The sequence below is a fragment of the Theropithecus gelada genome, chromosome 1, assembly GCF_003255815.1.
Source record: "Theropithecus gelada isolate Dixy chromosome 1, Tgel_1.0, whole genome shotgun sequence".
NCBI lineage: Eukaryota > Metazoa > Chordata > Mammalia > Primates > Cercopithecidae > Theropithecus > Theropithecus gelada.
In genome coordinates, this window is record NC_037668.1 from 22538527 (window position 1) to 22558977 (window position 20451).

At 44.9% G+C, this 20451-nt stretch overlaps 1 protein-coding gene across 2 annotated transcripts in view; it reads right to left on the reverse strand.

Moving 5' to 3' along the window:
• ARHGEF11 (Rho guanine nucleotide exchange factor 11) overlaps positions 1 to 17838 on the reverse strand; it is a 110997-nt gene extending 93159 nt beyond the window's left edge. For both annotated transcript variants that reach the window (XM_025403090.1, XM_025403081.1), the window contains exon 1: positions 16328 to 17838. In XM_025403090.1, coding sequence (XP_025258875.1) covers positions 16328 to 16359 — 32 coding nt within the window. In that variant the 5' untranslated portion in view covers positions 16360 to 17838. The remainder of the gene's footprint in view (positions 1 to 16327) is intronic.
• Positions 17839 to 20451: the final 2613 nt, after the last annotated feature.

Sequence of the window (20451 nt, forward strand, 5' to 3'; positions counted from 1 at the left end):
TGCCCATCAGGAGGTAGAGTCTATGTCTTCTCCCCTGATCCTGGGCTGGCCTTTGTGACTGCCTCAATAGACCCCCAAGGCTCATCCAGACATCACCTCTGCAAATGTCTTGTGGTGCTTGCTCCGAGAGCCTTCACCTTCCTTTTAAGAAGTCAGCTACTCTGAGGTCGCCATGTAAAGATAATGTAGAGATTCCAGAGAAAGGGTGGTGGGAAAGAGAAAGAGAGATCCCTGAAGAGCCCCAGCTGTTTGAGCCCTCCCAACAAAGGTGCCAGAGTGAAGAAGTCTTTGGAAGCCCAGCCCTGTCCTTATATGACTACAACTGAATGAGAGGCCTCACGTGAAAACAACTGCTTGGCTCAGCTCAATCAACCGCCAGAATTCTGGGCAAAATAAATGATTAGAATTATGTTAAGCCCCTGTTTGGGAGCAACGGATAAACTGAACAATACTGATCTGTGCAAAGTCTCCAAGATCAGGACAAGCAAGTCACATCCAGGGGATGGGGAGCTGGCTTGTTAACTGGAGACTATAAGACATGAAGTAATGATATAATAATAATAGCTGACATTTATTGAATTCTTAATTACATCAAGTATTTGCTAAGCACTTCACATGCATTATTTTTATTTAATCTTCAGAGGAACCTCTTGAAAGAAATACTTTTTTTCTCATGTTCCAAAGGGAAAAACAGGCTTAGAAAGGTTAAGTAACAAGAAACCTAGGTTGATTCAACATAAAAGTCATACCCCTAATAACCAGACTGGACTGCAACATGGTGGTGAGTAGAACCCTAAAAGAGCGACCAAATTACCAAAGATTAAATAATATTATATTTGAATGGATCTCAGAGATAAAATCCAACTTTCCCACTTTACAATTTATAAAACTGAGGCCAAGAGAGGTTAAATGACTTAGCTTAAAACGCTATCCATTCCTCAACAATAAAAGCACAAATAACCCAAATTTTTAAATGGGCAAAGGGTTTGACTAAACATTTCTCCAAAGAAAATATGCAAATAATCAACATAAAAAGATGCTTGGCATCTTTAAGCATTAAGGAAATGCAAATCAAACCACCGTGAGATACCACTTCACACCCACAAGCCTAGCTATAATCAAAAAGAAAGTATTGGTAAAGATATGGAGAAACTGGCTGGGCGCGGTGGCTCATGCCTGTAATCCCAGCACTTTGGCAGGCTGAGGTGGGCGGAGCGCTTGAGTCCAGGAGTTCCAGATCAGATGGGCAACATGGTGAAACCCCATCTCTATTAAAAATACAAAAAACTAGCCAGGCATGGTGGCGTGCACCTGTAGTCCCAGCTACTCAGGAGGCTAAGGTGGGGCAGTCACCTGAACTGGGGAGGTGAAGGCTGCAGTGAGCCGAGATTGTGCCACTGCACTCCAGCCTGGACAACTGAAGTGAGACCCTGTCTCAAAAAAAAAAAAAAAAAAAAGAAAGATATGAAAAAACTGGGCCCTCACAGATTGCTGGTGGGAATGTAAAATGGTGCAACCATTTTGGTGGTTTTTGTTGTTGTTGTTGTTGTTGTTGTTGTTGAGACAGAGTCTCACTCTGTTGCCCAGGCTGGCGTGCAATGGCATGATCTCAGCACACTACAACCTCCGGCTCCTGAGTTCAAGCGATTCTCCTGCCTCTCAGCCTCTTGAGTAGCTGGGACTACAGGTGCCCACCACCATGTCTGGCTAATTTTTGTATTTTTAGTAGAGATGGGGTTTCACCACGTTGGTCAGGCTGGTCTTGAACTCCTGACCTCAGGTGATCCACCTGCCTCAGCCTCCCAAAGTGCTGGGATTACAGGCGTGAGCCACTGTGTCTGGCTGTGCAACCACTTTGGAAGGCAGTTTGGCAGTTCCCCAGAGTTCCCATATGATCAGCAATTCCCCTCCTAGGTATACACCCAAGAGAAATGAACATATATGTCCACACAAAAACCTGCACACAAATGTTCATAGTAGTACGATCCACAATAGCCAAAAAGTGAAAACAATCCAAATGTCCATGAACTGATAAATGGATAAACAAAAAATAAGTCTATCCATACAATGGAATATTATTCAACCACAAAAAGAATGAAGTACTTACACATACTAAAAAATGGTTAAATCTTTAAAATATCATGCTAAGTGAAGGAAGCCAGACACAACAAACCACATACTGTATTATTACATCTACATGAAATGTCCAGAATAGGCATAACCATAGAGAAAAAAGTAGATTAGTTGTTTTCAGGGGTTAGGGGAAAGGGGCAATGGGGAGTGACTGCTAATGGGGCAAGGTTTATTTGGGGGTGATTAAAATGTCCTAAAATTAGACATTGATGATGGTTGCACAACTCTGTGAATATACTAAAAATCACTCAACTGTACACTCTAAAGCAGTAGATTTTATTGTATGGTATTTCTCAACAAAGCTGTTAACTAAAAAAACTGTATATATTTTCAATAAAACTTTACTGAGCAGTCCCAGACACCATAGTGTACACAAAGATAGGGCCCCTGAGTAGCTTAAAGACGCTGCGCCGCTAAGTGGTAGAGTGCTGAGCCACTTTTGAGGAGATTACATCTTTCCCAGCCTCACTGAAACATTACCAGCCCCAGCGTGCCACTCTCCCCACCATTAACCAATGACGAGGCAAAGAAGAGGGACTTACCCTCTTCTTAGACAGTGAATGCAAACCTCAAGTCAAAGGGGCCATGGACAAGGAAATTGTATCGGGAAAAGACAGAAAAACTTGGGGTACTTGACTCCTGATTTACCTATCTCTTTCCTAGAGGTTACTTTTCACTACTGTCAGGCAAATCTTATGACTGGCTCCCTTAAGAATTACACATTTTTAGCACCAAGCCTTGACAGGGGTACAGGAAAAGAGGAACAGCACTAGCTTAGGGCTCAGTAGGCACAGAATTAAAAAACAAAAATCCCAACTCCATTACTTCTTAGTTTCTGGACCTTAAGCAAGTTACTAAAGCCTCCCTGAGCGTCCTTCCCTACCTATAAAATGAGAATGAAAATCTTTGCCCTGGACCACCTCAATGAGATAATGGACAAAAGACACTTTGCCAAATACATCTTGCACTGCAGAAATACAAAGAAGCCTCATCATCACTGCACTCTTACCTTGGTCCTCAAGCTTCCATCCTTCTCTCCCCATGAATTACGTCCCCACCTCCGCTGGCCCACTTTAAAAACTTACTTCTCTTCTTGACTCTAATCCCTCCTTTAATCCTGTCACATCTTTCCTCTTGCCTCTCCCCAGCAGTTATGAACCCAGGTCTTATAAAATTCATTTATACGTTGGATCACAATAATAATTTTAAACACTTGTTTGTTGTCTGTCTTGCTCCAACAGAGTGAAAGTTTCAGTGTATCCCCAGTGCCTGGAATGCTGCCTAACACTTAATATGTATTCAGTAAATGTGCTGAATGAATTTTAAAATTCCCATAGGCCAGACCAACAAATGAGAAGTAGGATCTTAACAAAGGAGTGGTCTCTTCCCCCCCATATCTTGCCCAGTTCTTTCTCAACCTGCCAGGCCTCAAGTTCAGGATTAGTAAAAGGATGTGTCTCCAGGCATGAGTTCCAGTAGAAGTGTAGCTATTAGCTCTGAACTAGGCTGAGCTAACTAGGATTTCTTCTGGGTTTCCCATTGCTTAATTAAATGATCCTGAGGCCTGAAGTGTTATTTAGGAAACCCTTTGGCACAAGAATTGCCAGGCTGTGTCATGTACCTACCACTATCCTCTGACCCACACCTGCATCTCAGACTCAGAGCCATCGGTCTGGAGAACCTGGAGATGATGAGAAATGGCCCACTAATGCACAGGGCAAAAAGAAAAGCAGGAAAGCAGGAAGAGGCTTGAAGGTCAGGGGGCTCTCAAAAACCACAGTAGTGTGGTCCCTGAAAGCAATTTCAAGGGGAGTGACAAAGGCCCTAGAACAGAACCCCAGAACTGCATGGGATCTCTACTCCCACCCCTTGAGCAGAGAAGCCATAGTGGTGGTGTGGATTCCTGCAAGGGTAGAACAACTGATCACTCTGTGGAAGCATGTTCTGGAGCCCTAAGCTCTTTCAGTGCAGCAACCACATGTTAAGAGCTCTAACAACATTCTAAGAGGCAACAATGACATTCCAAGGATCCTTACCACTGGAAAATTCAGAACCTGGGATCAGTTGGAGAAACCATTTTAGGAAATTTATTCTCTCAATCTGAAACTGAATTATTGAAATTACATATATTTGATTTTGACAATTACTTTGACATTTCTCTTGTGTATGACTCTTCTGGGCTTTAATTTTGAAATTACAAAAAATCCTGTAAGCCCACCATCCTTAAAGATCTCTAGTAGATAGGATTTATTTGCACCTATGTCAGAGGTAGACAGAAATGCTAAGCAACGTTTCCCAGACGGTGAGCTTACATTAAGCTTACAAAGTGACCAGTCTGCTCCAAGGTATTCACAATCCACTGAAGCAATTCCCAGCAGAGTAGAGCCACTGACAAGTTTTGAATAGACAGTGAACAAAAGTTCTGTTCTGAGAACATAAAAAGAGTCCATTAAGAGCACAGATGTCATAAGGCAGTGGCTCTGGAAGCACAGAATGCCAGCATCTGGGAAGTTGTAACAATGCAGATCCTCAGGCCCCAAACTCAGCTCAAACACACTGAGTCAGAACGTCTGGGTGGGGCCCACAGACCTGTATTTTAACAGGCTCTCCAGCTGATTCTAAAGTATTCTAAAGATTGAGAACCTTTGACCTAGGGCAATACATCCCTACCTTGAAAAAATTAAGTCCTGACAGGACCAGGAGCAACATTTTTTTCTTCCTTTCTGATGAAACTTCATGAAAGAATTGACTAGACTGTGTCCATCACCATTTCCTCATCTCCTATTCTCACTTGGACCCGCTAGAAACTGGCTCCTTCCCTTGCTACTGCCCAGAAACCACTCACGGAGGCCATGAACATCCTCCTAGTTACTAAGTCCAGACATTTCTCTGTCCTTTTCATCCATGACCTCTTAGGAGAACTTGACATTGTTAATCACTCCCTCCCTTCACTTCGGAGGTTCCTCACTGCCCTGGTTCCTTCTGTCACTCCCTGCCAGTCTCTTCTGCACCTCCCTTTTAAATGTATGCCTCTCATCTTCCTTCACCTCCCTTTTAAATGTATGCCTCTCAGGGTTCTGTGCATAGCCCTCTCCTCTCTCTATACCCTGCCCCTGGACAGTCTTATGCTTCTGCTGCTGTGTCTAGGTGTTGATGACCTGCTAATGTGATTCTCTGTCCCCTCCTGAGCTCCAGTTGTCTGCTGAGCATCCAGTTGTCTGTTGAGCATCTTTCCTTGGATCTCCCACAGGCACTTCAAACACAACATGTCCAAAGGGATGCAGATCCCTCTCCTCCTCTCTCCCTCAACCATCTTATGTTCTTCCTCCAGAGTTCCCTTTTTTTAATTGAATAGTACTGTGCAGTAGCCCAAGACAAGAGTAAGGGTATCATCCTTGCCCCACACTCTCCTTCATACTTCCCCCTACCCCCATATAATCAACTTCGTAACCTCTGATTTCTCATTTTTATCTGTCTCCGAAGTCACTTCTGTAGCAGAGACCACACTCAGCTCTTGTCCACATTACTACAAAGGTCTCCTAACCCACCTTCCCTCTCTCCACTCTTTCACTACTCTTTTAATCCCATGTCTGCACTGTAGCCACGGTGATCTTGTTTTTGTAAAAGCATATCTGATCATGTCACCCTCTATTTAAAATTTCACAATGGTCTTCCATTGCCCTCAGGATCAAGTCCAAAACCTCTAAGACAGAGCATTACATGGTCCTCAGGCCTTGGCTCCTACTCATTTTCCTTTTCTCTAGTTTCACTTAATTAATGGTTCTATGGTCTCGCTACAGATCACAGCCACTTGCAATTCTCACAACACCATGCTCTTTCTTGCTTGAGGCTTCTGTACCTGCTGTTCCCTCTGCCTACACTTTCCCTTTCTCCAGCCTAGCTTTTATTTTTTGGCCTCAATGTAAAGGTCCTTTCCTCCAGGAAACCTTCTTTAGGTGTCTCTCCCAGTGCTTTAACTGTTTTCACATAAGGAAGTTTGGGTGCTATCATACTTGTCCCCCTCCACAAAACCATAAGCTCCTTAAGGGCAAGGTATGCAGCGTATTCTGGTTGAATCCTTGATGTCTAGCACTACGATCAGTGAAGATTTGTTAAACAGACCAAGCTTCTTACTTGAGGGATGGCATGAATGTTTCCAAACCTGAAACCCTGTTCCTGTGAAGACACTGAAATCCTAGTGGTATTTTTCCCCTCTCCCTGGGGCTCTGAAGGGAAGAGGGTTTGTGGTTCTAGCTGCACACAAGGTCCCATTCACATAGCTATTTACTACACTCTCTCCAGCCACCTCCCCCCAGAACAACAGTGGCCTTTCTCTGCAGCAGCAGTCTCTTGGGGGAAGCTTCTGAAGGCCCTGCTCTGGGAAATGAATGGGGCCAGCCTGGGGCAGGCGGGACAATGGCAGGGTAGTCCTTGTGCCCATCAGACCCCTGCAGGGAAAGGCAGACCGGAAATCAAGCCGCCAATGGGGAAATCCCCAGAACTCTGAGAGGCTGAAGGCAGGCAACCTCAACAAGGCTGCTCTGTCCCTGCAAGACATACCAAGTACCAAAGACCTAGCACCCAATGAGAACGAGAGGAATTTTGGTCTTAGTTCCTGGCAGGAGTGTTTCGAGCTTGCTTTCTTAAAATCCCTTGGCTAGGCATGGAAGGAATCAGCAATATCAAGAATGAGCTATGTTCGAGTCAGGAAAGAGCACATAGGGAGTATACCTTGTCTAAAGAGAACTAAGCTGGGCTGAAGAAGACAACCCAGAACAATGAGGACACGCTGCTCTTGAACCCTTAGGAACAGGATAAAACACAAGAACCATATGAAAGAATGGAAAAGAACCAACATAACAGTCTACCACGTGCTAGATACTCTGCCAGAACTTTTACACAAATCATCTTATATAAGCAAATAAGATAGAGCTGAGTTGCTGTATGTATGTGCAAAGGAATGCTGAATAATATAAAGGTGTAGGGTTTGGTGATATTAACCAGCAAAGGCTTCCTTCAAGGAAATAAGAGTAATGGAGTTGGGAGAAGACAGAGAACACTGATATAAAGGTGTGCAAAGAGGGATGTGGGCCTGGGAATCAGGCTGGTCTATCTGAAGCAGGGTGACAGGGTACAGTAATGGGACCTACGATTATTGAGATATGGGCTAAACTGAAGAAAGAAGTCATGAATCCCAAGCTGGGGAGCTCGAGCTAGAAAGGAAAAACATTGTGGGTTTCTAGCAAAGGATCTGCCTTGGGATGAGCGCTTAGGCCCCTGATTTTTAACTAATGTTCTGTGTTTGTTCACTATGGTCCCACAGTCATGCCTGTCTGTCCTTAGTTGAGAATCAGCACAGGACTGAGGGTAATTCAAGCATGGGTATTCTAGTGGCAGCTGAGGAGAGTTTAGGACAATCTGGGGTCCCTGCCAAACCAAATGCCCTAATAACACTCACCATATGTTTGGCACCATGGAATTCACAAAATGCTTTTTTTTTTTTCTTTTTTAAGATGAAGTTTCGCTTTTGTTGCCCAGGCTGGAAAGCAACGGCAGGATCTCAGCTCACCGCAACCTCTGCCTCCCGGGTTCAAGCGATTCTCCTGCCTCAGCCTCCTGAGTAGCTGGGATTACAGGCATGCACTACCATGCCTGGCTAATTTTGTATTTTTAGTAGAGATGGGGTTTCTCCATGTTGGTCAGGCTGGTACAAATTATCCTGATCACACAGCTAGTTAGTCACTCAGCTGGGGCTCACTTAAAGTCCTATATTCTCTACATTAGGCAACTAGAATGGTTTCCACATAGATGGCCCTCCAGCCCTAGAGTTTGGTCGGCTATGTGGGAATGAATATGTATACAGCTGATTAATCAGGATCTATCAAATACATGCTAATCTCCTCAAACCATGACTCAACTTTCTAAGGGATCTCCCAGAACTGACTACCCACTTCTTTTTTTGTTGTTTTTTGTTTGTTTGTTTGAGACGGAGTCTTACTCTGTCACCCAGGCTAGAGTGCAGCGGTGCGATCTCAGCTCCCTGCAACCTCTGTCTCCCGGGTTCAAGTGATTCTCCTGCTTCAGTCTCCCGAGTAGTTGGGACTACAGGCGTGCACCAACACATCTGGCTAATTTTTGTATCTTTAGTAGAGACGGGGTTTCACCATGTTGGCCAGGCTGGTCTCATATGCCTCACCTCACGTAATCCACCCATCTCGGCCTCCCAAAGTGCTGGGATTACATGCGTGAGCCACCACACCAGGCCTCCTGTTTCTCTTAAAGAGCTGTATTGAAGAACTCTAAAACTATTTGGCAGAAATGGCCTAACCTAAGGGTCTTAGGAAAGTTAAGTATCCACTGTATTCAGTAAATTGCTAGGTACCAATGGCAGACAAAATGACTTTTACTGAAGATCCTATTCTATGACTAGCACTATCCTTCTTCCAGTCCACCAGTCTCATAAATTTGGGAATAAAATTTGATTCAGGGCAGGGCACGGTGGCTCACACCTGTAATCCTAGCACTGTGGGAGGTGGAGGCGGGTGGATCACCTGAGGTCAGGAGTTTGAGACTAGCCAGGCCAACATGGCGAAACCCCTTCTCTAATAAAAAACATAAAAAATTAGCTGGGCATGGGGTCAGGCACCTGTAATCCCAGCTACTCGGGAGACTGAGGCATGAGAATTGCTTGAACCTGGGAGGCAGGGGTTGCAGTGAGCCAAGATTGTGCCATTGCACTCCAGCCTGGGCAACCAGAGCGAAACTGTGTCTCATAAATAAATAAATAAGTTTGATTTGGCCTTAAAATACTGGTTAATTCTGCTACCAAAACGTCTTGGGAATCCTGCCACTCCTCTTTGTCCCCACCATAACCATTCTGATTCAGAAGCTCATTATCTTTTCCTAAGATTGCTAGTAAAACTCCTAGGCTTCCTAATCCCAAGCCCTCTTCTGCTCTATATATTAATGTCAGAATTCTCTCTTGAAACACTATTTTTATCACCGTAAAATACATAAACCTTCCCTGGCTCCTTTTCTACTACCACATACATAAAGTCTGAATCCCTTCATTCTCCCTACCCTACCCACCTTATCAATCTAATTTCTCTCTGCTCTACAATAATCTTAACACTTGGAGACCACACCATGTTGGTGCCACCCCAGACAGAACCTTGCTCATGTTGCTCCTCTAGTCTGAAATGGCCTCTTCTCTTTCTTCGACCTGAATAATTCCTAACTACTCTGCCTTTGACCATTCTCATTAGCACCAACCTTCTGCTCTTCTCTAAATGTACCTTTTGGTGTACATAACAATTCAGCAATTATGTACCATCTTTTTATTTTCTGTTGTTTTGTTAATAACATTTCCCAACAAGACTGTAGGCTTGAGGCCGGGCACGGTGGCTCATGCCTATAATCCCAGCACTTTGAGAGGCTGAAGTGGGCGGTTTACTTGAGGTCAGGAGTTCGAGACCATCCTGGCCAACATGGTGAAACCCCATCTCTACTAAAAATACAAAAAGTAGCCGGGTGTGGTGGCAGGTGTCTGTAATCCCAACTACTTGGGAGGCTGAGGCAGAGAATCGCTTGAACCCAAGAGGTGGAGGTTGCAGTGAGCTGAGATCACGCCACTGCACTCCAGCCTGGGTGACAGAGCAATACTCCGTCTCGAAAAAAAAAAAAAAGAACGTAAGCTCTATGTTCTCGTGTACTATCTCTCAGAACACTGAGAAGTGCACTGAGCACTAAACTGAGCCATGTGATAAATATTTCAAGTCCAACCAACCGTCAAGCGCCACAGATCACAGGTCATCACCAGGAGTGCTTCTAGATTGGTTCCCTACATGATTTGAGGCCAGGTTGTGACTGATGACTACAGATCCCATCACACCATTTTGTAGTGGCTGCTCCCAAATACTGGAGAGAAATGAGAAAGGGCTGGAAAGCAAGACTCTGAAATTACAAAGCCCCTTTCTCACACATTCATATCTTAGTTTGCTATTCTTTAAAATGAGGAGGAAAATCTCAAGGAGGTCAACAAAGGTAATAGAGGGATACTAGTGACTTTAAGTCCTATGCTGAAATCACAGTAGAAAGACAAAAAAATGGTTTTAAATCGTAGCAGAGGAAGTTTCGCATCCAGAGGGATTTCTAATTGTTGAACTCATGGAACCATCCTCCAGAGATCACTGAAAATGGGAGAGGCCCTTAACCTGTCTTTACTAGCTTAAGAGACACCCTATTTGGAGTCAGGAGGAAAGGGCAAGAGGATCCCTTCAAGTCCTGCCAGATTTTTGTGATTTTTCCCCGAAATCTGTCCAATTGTTTTAATACAATAAATTGGGGTATTCTTACAGACCTTAAGAACACCTTCTAGGCCTGGCATGGTGGTTCGCACCCATATCCTGGCACTTTGGGAGGCCGAGGTGGGCAGATCGCTTGAGTTCAGGAGTTTGAGACCAGTCTGGGCAACATGGTGAATGTCATAGCTACAAAAATTATCTAGGTGTGGTGGCACATGCCTGTAGTGCCAGCTACTCAGGAGGCTGAAGTTGGAGGACCACCTGAGCCTGGGGAGGTTAAGGCTGCAGTGAGCTGTGATCATGCCACTGCACGCCAGCCTGGGCGACAGAGTGAGACCCTGTCTCAAAAAACAAAAAACAAAACCACCTTCCAAATCCTATTCCAATTCTATTAGGGGCCATGGATTTCTCAGTTCCTCCCCATGTTTCCATGTCCCTGTACTTCTGTCTTCTCTCCCATTTGATCAGCCACCTTTGTTCTCTGTTCTTTTCAAACTTTCATTTTCACTGATTTTCAGGAAAGTCAGATACTGACTTCTGAAAAACCATTTGGCCCACTGAAAGGACACAAAGCATTCTGGTTTCAGAGGCTCAAAGAATGTAATAGCTAAAAGGAATCAAATCTTAGAGGCTGGCTAGCCTCATTCCCTCATTTTTCCAGATAAGAAAACTGAGGTCCAGGGCAGGTAAGCACCTTTGCAAGGTCATTCGCCCAGTTGCTAACAAAGCTGGCTCCAACATCCACGTCTACTAACTCAGATGCTGTGTTCTTTCCTCAGAACTCCAAACCTCCTTTCAGAAAAGATCTAACATGACTTTTTATGAAGTTACCCTTTTTTGTTTTTGAGACCAGGATCAGCAACTTCTTCAGTCCTGTTTACCCCATGGGCCAAAAGAGTGATCTTGCATGCCACTAGCAGGTGTATGCTTGGGTCTTTTATCAGTACAGTGATTGACAAAAGAAGGAAGAACACAATCCACAGCAAAAAGAGTTTCCAAGCCACATGATATATCTTTGAATTAAGTTTAAAAAATAATAAACCAATAAAATTAATTTTTAAAGGCAATGCCACTCTGAAGAGGTGAAATAGATTCAGTCAATATAGATTAAAATAACTCCTCTAAGCCGGGCGCGGTGGCTCACGCCTGTAATCCCAGCACTTTGGGAGGCCGAGGCGGGTGGATCACAAGGTCAGGAGATCGAGACCATGGTGAAACCCCGTCTCTACTAAAAATAGAAAAAATTAGCCGGGCGCAGTGGCGGGCGCCTGTAGTCCCAGCTACTCGGGAGGCTGAGGCAGGAGAATGGCGTGAACCCGGGAGGCGGAGCTTGCAGTGAGCCGAGATTGCGCCACTGCACTCCAGCCTGGGCGACAGAGCAAGACTCCGTCTCAAAAAAAAAAAAAAAAAATAACTCCTCTTATGTTTACAGAACTCAACAGTTAACAAAGCATTTTCACAAACATCAGAGTATCAGAACTTTAAAGCAGCAAGAAACACTATACAAACTAAACTCCATTCCACAGAGGCTGTGAGCTTCCAGAACTCCTTTACCTTTATACTAACTTGGGGATTAGCTATGTGCCATTCGCAAAATATTTTTATTTTTGATGAACTCGTATTGTCATTTAATTTTTCTTATTTCTTGTCTACTAAAAAAGCTAAACAAACACATTAACAAAAGGGTGCTCTTTCAGAAATGTTTTTGAGTATCCGAAGTTAAGCTTAGTCTGCTCCTTCTCATAATGGTGATTAATCGCCAAATGTTTCAGCTGCAAATCCATTGTGCCTCTCATCTCACACCCCCAGATGGGAACAAGGGTACATTTTGGAAAAGACTCAGCATTTCAGGGGACTTACCATGCGTAGCTCTGGATCCCTGTCACCAATCTGGGAGGCCAACCTTCTAATCTAGGTAGAAACTCAGCTAAATGTCTGGGGACTTCTTGGTCCCAGGGGTCAATAAAGACCAGAAGCCAAGGTGCGAAGAGACCCCTGACAGGGCACAGTTGCTGGGTCTGGATTTATTTTGAATTAGGAAAGTCATATGCTTTTAAGACAAGGAATGGCCAGAGATCACAGAACAAACCCTTTCTATCCCCATCACTGACAGACATTTAAGGTGAGCCAAGGTAGATGAAGTCTCTCTCATTCATCAGAGTTCCTGGGAAGGAGATTCAGTAACCCTTCTCTTCTCACATTCTTCTAGTACCCTAACTATTGGAAAAATATTCCTTCCTCCTGACCCCATGCACTTCTACAACAATAAAGCCAGTTCACTCTGCTTAAATTCTTCAAAATGATATAAAGATTTCAGTCACCTTTAATTTGTTTTGGGTTACTTAGCTCAGAAAGTTGGGCACGAAGCTAAATCAAATCTGTGAATTTACCATCTATAATTTATATAGAGTTTACAGTTTAGAAAACAATTTGAAATACATTATCTTGTTTGATTTGCTCCTTTCAATAGGCCTGTGAGAGAGATGAAATAAACATTATAATCCTCAAAGGACACACCATATAAAAATGTTTGAGAACTGGATTGTACTTTATAGAAATGAACTACTACTGCTTTACATGAGGAAGCCAGAGGAGGCATGTGACTTCCCCAAGGTCACATAGTTAAGGGGAAAGCCAGGACTCAAACCACAAACTCTTGGCTTAAAGTACTTTGGTTTGATCCTCACATGAACTTTGGGCAGAGGAAAGATGTTTCATGGGTGCAAACCCCTAACCCACCCGCCCATCTCAAAAACATGTGCTATGGGGAAACCAGGCTAACAGATATAGATGGCTTAGCAAAATTCATGATCACTCCTGTAAAAATAATTCAGTATCATTATCTCTGTTAAAAATAGCAAACACATTTTTAGAAACTCTTGAAAGGAATATATATTAATGGGCAGTAAGTTGCTCATGGACAAAAACTGAAAGGGACATGAACAGCTACACTTTAGCCCATCTTTCAGTAATAACTGATTAACACTGAAAGATAAAGATTAGTTGCAAACACTTTATGCCTTCTGTGGACCCAGGAGTCACTCTTGAACAGGGTGCTGCAGGAGATTAAAGAATGCCAAGTAAATATTCCAAAGTTTTCTTACTCTCAGCAACAATCTCTTTCCAAATACATGGTCCTTTATTATGTCACTGATTTTCTAGAAAATACACATCACCTAGGAAACCTTCTCTAACTGACCACATTTGACTACATTTGAAATTAACACGTGAATATTGAAACAACCTGAAATGAAAGAATTTATACTTGCTGATCTTTTCATTCACTCTAACTAACATTCATTTGTCAAACTTTTCTTGAGTACTCACCTCATGCAAGACACTAAGCTAGGCACACAGGATATCATACAGGCAAACCAAACTGTCCCTGCTTGTGAGGAGCTTACAGTCTGGTGTTGCTTTCTGTGGTCTTCAGGAGTCTTATATGTTTCCCAGTCCCCCAGGTGCATGCGCTCTCTGTGAGCAAAAACTGTACACCTTAATTTTCTAAAACTCTCTTACAGCACCTTATGCTAGGCTCTCTACACAGCAAACTGATAAACTGAAAGAATACTAGACTCCATAATCTGCAGCATTGTATTCCTTTCAGTGTGATTGAAGACTGTAAATTATTTAAAATCCAGAGTCTTGAGGCTGATGTTGTCCAAAGTTCCAATCGAATAAGCCTACAGCTAAGGGGGTAAGATTCAATGCAGCTAGCTGGGGATGTCTGAAGGGGATCTGAGTCCTACCAATCTTAATGGGGAAGAGAATCAGGCAGGGTGGAGGTGAAGAATACCCTTACCCTGCAAAGTTGCACTGTCTCATAGGAGAAAATAGTACTTTAACTATAGGACTTACAGGTATGAGCCCCAAGACAGAAAAGTAGAAGGGAAGACCTTGACTGCTGATGGGCACTTTACCCTACTGCCAAAGAGAAAGAAGAAAACGGTGCCCCACACATTCTATAGGACGAGTATAGAAGCCTAGTTAGACACGATGGGGCAATGAAAGAGCCAGATTCAGACTCAGAAGACCTGTGTTTGAGTCTTTGAGTCCAGATTCTGCCACTAGCCAGGCAAGATGGCACTGGGCAAGCCAGGTAGCCTCTGAGCCTCAGTTTCCCCTTCTGTGAAACGTGAATAATAACCTCTGACGCTTTTGTCTACCACATAGAACCACTGTGAGATTCAAATGAGATATGTTCTACAAAAGCACTTAGGAAACAAACTGTAATGTGCTGGGCAAATCCTGAGATTTTGATCTATGAGGATATCCAAACCTCCAGCAGTGTCTCACATTAATCCAGGAACCCTCACCACCTCCTCCTTCTTGCACCTCCCCAAAACTTGGGTTCTCATCTTCTCAAATCCCTGTATTTACCAGAAAGAGTTCACCATCCAAATCTTAAAAAGGCAAGTGCACTAATTCTCAAACTCCAAGAGGATGAAAAGGGAAGAAGGGCAGCCATGTAAACCATTCCAATTCTTCACCTTGACACGCCTCAGTTCTCCCTTTCCAAGGGTCAAACTGCAGAGGGGCCAAAAGAAAGGGGGAGGGAGGTCTGAACTGGCCATATATCCTTTGTGGCTGTCTGCCTCCTCTTCTCCACTGCCAAGTCAGTTCCCATCTAGGGATTGCTGAACTAATCTAAATCGGACTCTGAGGCAATACAGAGATTAGTGCTTGGGAGAGAGAGATTATATGCATTTTAGGCCACATTCCACAGCCAAAAGGAAATTATTATTAGCATGGATAACCAAAGGTGGACTGGGCATGGAGGGAGCAATTGCTCCCTTGCAAATATTCTTCCCTATCTCTCCAATAATATTTTTTCCAGGCCCTGTCCTTTCATTTGCTTGTTCAGTCCTTCAACCACCCATCTATCCAGTTAGAATGTGTGCAGTGCCCACAAAACACACCCCCCTAGCAAGGTTCTCATGGGGAGAAGGGTTGAGGAGGGGTAGGGGAGGGAAGGAAAAGACAGACACCTTACAAAGTTGTACCAATCATTTGCAGGCAAGAATTGCAACAACACTGTAACATTACCAGTGATAGAGGTGGCTGGGCAGACTCTTGGGGGAAGGGGTGTCATGTGTTCAGACTCTGAGGGCCAGTGCTGCTGCTCAGCAGGCCTACGAGCCCAAAACAATTTCTTCTGGCTCCAGGCAGAGGGAAGGCCCATTTTGCAGAGTCAAGCTTATTAAGAACAGCTTGGAAGATTAAACCTAGAGCATCGGCCGGTTGGCAGGTCTCAATTTAAACTCTAAGCTTGGAGGAGAGGAAATTCTAATGTGACCTATGCATTTTGGGGCCATGTCAGCTACTGGTAAAAATCCAGACCTGCATGGGTGCAAAGGATGTTTCTGTCCCATCATTCAGGCCAAGAACATCCTCTTCATTTCTAGAAATGGGATCCACCCTGTCCCCAAGCCCCACCATTCCATACCAACCAGCCTGGTGGAGGCCCACGCCCCTGCCAGGGCCCTTCTCCCAGCAGCTCCAACACCTAAAGCCAATCCCCCTAGTGCACCCCTAGGAGCTCACAAGACTGGCTTGTGCCCACTTGAGCTGGCAAGTTGGGGGGACTCAAATTCAGCCTCCACCCTGGCAAAAGTCAAAAGCCACTGGAAACACATCCTCCTCCTTCCCCTCTCCTGGCTTCACTGTTTATTGCTTATATTCAAAAGACGCTGAATTAAGAGCTGTGTTTTTAACATAGACACACAGAAAGCACATAACCACACAGGTTGACGGTCCCCAGAGACTAATGCTCCTAGTCCCAATTCCCAAAGCCCACCTAGACCCTTATTTTCAACCATTTATTAAAATGCAACACCACCCCTCCCAATCTTTTAGTCAATGTTGAAAAATCAAATCATTAGCAAACCTACCTGTCTATACTCTGGGGTAACCTTACACTCATGGTTTCTCGGTGTCTCCACGGTTCCAGAATCCTGTAGCTTTGGCGTGTTGATCAGGATTGAATCGCTTGCAATTTTTGAGCAAGGTGAGAGGAGGGCCTCCCAACTTGAAGACTGAATCCTTTCTCCTCCAGCTCTCAGGACCCTGGTAACTGATGCTCCACTCTACTTCTACCAGTGAACATGATTTCCTTTCTCAGCCCCTCTTCCCCTCCCCAGCTTTAAAAAAAAAAAAAGAAAAGAAAAGAAAAAAAAAAGGAAAAGAGGAAAAACTATGACCTTCTCAGAAACCAAAAACCCAGCCACAAACCTCCTCAAGGTTAGCACTATGGGCTAAAAAAAATGAATCACAGAAAAATGTGCCTTCAAAATATCACTGTTAACTGCAAAATACAGATAAAACCATCCTTTAAATCCAGTTTTCTCAGCTGTCCTTCTGTTGGCAAGAGACCCTCTAGCTCAAAGGGGGAAAATAATTTTCTAGTCTCCAATGCTTAATATGACAACAGCAAATATCTTTGAGGAAAGGAAAAAAAAGGATTAATAAATCCGAAATGGCACTTGGAAAAAATCTTCCAGCTGATTTGCACAGTAAAAAAATAAATAAAACCATACAATAGTATGTACACAACAGCACTCCTTCCAAGTCCAGTGCAACCCTGGGAACCAAAATTTATGGACTTCCTTAAAAAAAAAAAAAAAAAAAGAAAAAGAAAAGCTTTTACATTAAATGTTTTGAAATTCTTAAATGAGCTAATTGCACCAAAAAAAAAAAAAAAAAATTCAAAGAACACCTGAAATGCAATGCTTTTTACCTTTAAGATGGTAGTAATGATTAACAAACCAGAGATAATCTCTGAAAATATTCTCTCCTTTTCTTTTTCCTTTAAACTTGCAGGTTCCTCCACCTACCCCAGCCTGATTCTCAGACCCAGCCTACGTTCGGCCTTTTTCTGAAAGACAATTTCCTGAGTTAGTTCTGCTGTTGGGCTCCTCCACATCCAAGCTCCGAAATTTTCTCTTGCCTCAGCCTCCATGAAACGGAGATTTCGCTTCCTCCCGTTCCCCCTTTTCTCTCCCTCTCTATCGCCCGGCCAGAAAGACGGCTCCCTTATTCGGATTATGATTGTGGATTTGAGTTCGAGGTGGGTTTTTCCTTCACACCAGCCTCCTGGAAAATCCGATCGCCTGTTTCCTCTCGGCCTCTCCTTGCCTCCCTTTCCGCCCCTCGCCTAATCTCGCAGGCAGGAGCCCGCCGTGCCTCGCGCAGGACGCCTGGCCGGGCCTCCGGCTACCGGCGCCGCTCGCCCCGCGCCCGACCGCCGTGTTCCGGCCTTCGCGGCCGCTCGGGACGCCAGGCTCGGCGCACGGGGAAGGCGGCGGCGGCTGCGGCAGGCCGGCACGAGCGGGCGTCCGACTGCCGGCGTCGCGGCCGCGCTCGCCTCCTTCCGGGCCCCTTCCCCCTCGGCTCGCCGCTCGCTCGGGCGCAGGCCCGGCCGGCCGCCCCCTTCCCTCCCTCCTTCTTCCCTGTGAGCCTTTCTCCTTCCCTCGCTCCCGCGGGGCGGGGCCGCAGGCTCCTCCTCCTCGCGGCGCTGCCCGCCGCCCGCCGGCCTTTCCCCTCACGCCGCGGCGGCCGGGAGCGGGGGCGGGAAGCTGACCGCCCTTCCCTGCCTCGGTTCCCGCGGCCGCGACTCCCGCCGACCCACCCGCCCCTGTCCTGGCCTCCCTGCGCGCCCTGCCCCCCACAACCCCTCGCCGTCGTTCCTCGGCCGGTCCCCTCCGCGGCCCCTCAGTCGCCAGCCCTGCCCCTCGGCGCGGCCTAGCGGGTTCCAGTCTCTGCCGGATCCCCGGCCCGGCCCGCGGGCGACCCCGGCCCTGACCCCGCCAGGCACCGCGCGCCGTCCCCGCCGCCGCCGCCACCGCCACCGCCGTCACCACCCCTGCCACCTTTTGCAGGCTTTTCCTCGTCTGCTTTCCCCCCTTTATTGACTTCTGCGCGGGAGCCGACCTTTGTTTCCTACCCCTGCCCGCCCCGCCACCGTGCCCGCGCCCCGTGCCCCTGCCCACGGGTGCGGGTTTACTTCTTTGCGTCCACCGGCATTACCCCGGCGCCCGCAGCTACGGCTCACCCTCTCTCCACCTCTCTTCTGATCTTATTTTTCAAACATTTGTTGCGGCCTCTTTCGTGGTGTCAGTTCTTTTAACTGTTTCCGCCCGTTTCTGTGGTCCTTCCCACTTACAATACCACCGACTTAGGGGGAAGACCCGTCGCTGTTTCCTCTAGGCTTGGCTTGGGCATCTTAATACCAGGCTGTGTAAAGTGTCTTTGAACTCTATGGAAGAGCCTTTCCAGAGCAATTCTATTTTCATAACCCCCTCTCGTAGAATCAGTTTCTAAATCTTTACAAGTAACATGACATTTGTCAGAGGGTCCTGAGCGTTGATTAAAAATCATTAAAGCCGAGGTGGGGGGGGGGTGGGGAGATCACTTGAGGTGAGGAGTTCGAGACCAGCCTGGGCCAACATGGTGAAACCCCGTCTCTAGTAAAAATACAAAAATTAGCCGGACGTGGTGGTGCGTGCCTGTAATCCCAGCTACTCGGTAGGCTTGGGCACGAGAATCGCTTGAATCCGGAAGGCGGAGCTTGCAGTGAGTCGAGATCGCGCCACTGCACTCCAGCCTGGGCAACAGAGCGAGACTCCGTCTCAAAAAACTAATAATAATAATAATAAAGTTTTTTAAATTATTGAAATAAAAAGGAAACTCTCACTAGGATTGGGGAGTGGACTTTGCCTTCTTGCCTAGGTAAATGCCATTGTAAAATACTCTGCAGGCAGTGGGGGTGTTTGCATATGTTCTCTTCCTTTGACACTACCTGGATTGTTCTGGAAGGGTGGATATGTATATGTAAATTACCTATACACATTCGTGAACTCTGGAGTGACCTCACCATTGTTGGAAGTGGTAGATATGCAAATTGCAAGAGGAAAAAGAAACGAATAAGCATCAATTGAAGACCTACTATGAACTAGGAACTTTCCCTTTAATGTATATAAGGTATAGGTTGGCAAATAAAAGAACTTGCTTCCTTCACCCTGTCTCCACCAACCCCTAGGCCGGAACTCCCCAAAATAGGTGATCTGCCCAGCATTTGAAGCAGAGTCTAGATTGTTGCTGACTTAATTGTGTCTTTTTTTCCATACTACCCGCAAAAATGATGCTGTCAAATGTGGACACTGCTCTGTGGTGACAGAGCACCGGTTGCCAAACATTTTAAAATAATGTTTTCTTGGCCGGGCGCGGTGGCTCACGCGTGTAATGCCAGCACTTTGGGAGACCAAGGCAGGTGGATCACCTGAAGTCAGAAGTTCGAGACTAGCATGGCCAACATGGTGAAACCCCATCTCTACTAAAAATACAAAAAATTAGCCGGGTATGGTGGGGGGCGCCTGTAATCCCAGCTACTCCGGAGGTTGAGGCAGGAGAATCGCTTGAACCCGGGAGGCAGAGGTTGCAATGAGCCGAGATTGTGCCACTGCACTCCCAGCCTGGGTGACAAGAGGGAAACTCCGTCTCAAAATAATAATAATAATGTTTTCTTAATATATGTAACATTTATTTTTTTAAAGGAAGTATTTACATGTATTTTATTACATATCTTATACAACATTGCCTAGTGTAGAAATATTAAAAGGTTGAAATTTTAAAATCGAGAACATTTTTTAAATCATGCTTTTTAGTGAAAGTTAATTGCTGTCATAACTGGAAAAGATGCTTGTCAAAGATAGGTAGATTCAAACACAATAAGTACGCCCTTGATTGCATTTATTAAATCATGATACTTATTTTCCAGTCCCATTTATCAACAATGTAAAGACTTCTAATTGAAATTCAACTAGTAAATTTATATCTTAAGCCAAAAGCCAATCCTTCTTGAATGATTGGAAGGTATTACATTTTTATATTCTTAACAAATGTGTTCCAGCAATTAAGAAATTTCATTTAAATTAAAAAAATAAGTTTTCAAATTCTGTTTCCTAGTTTTTCTTTTTTTTTTTTTTTTTTTTTTTTTTTTTTTTTTTTTTTTTTTTTT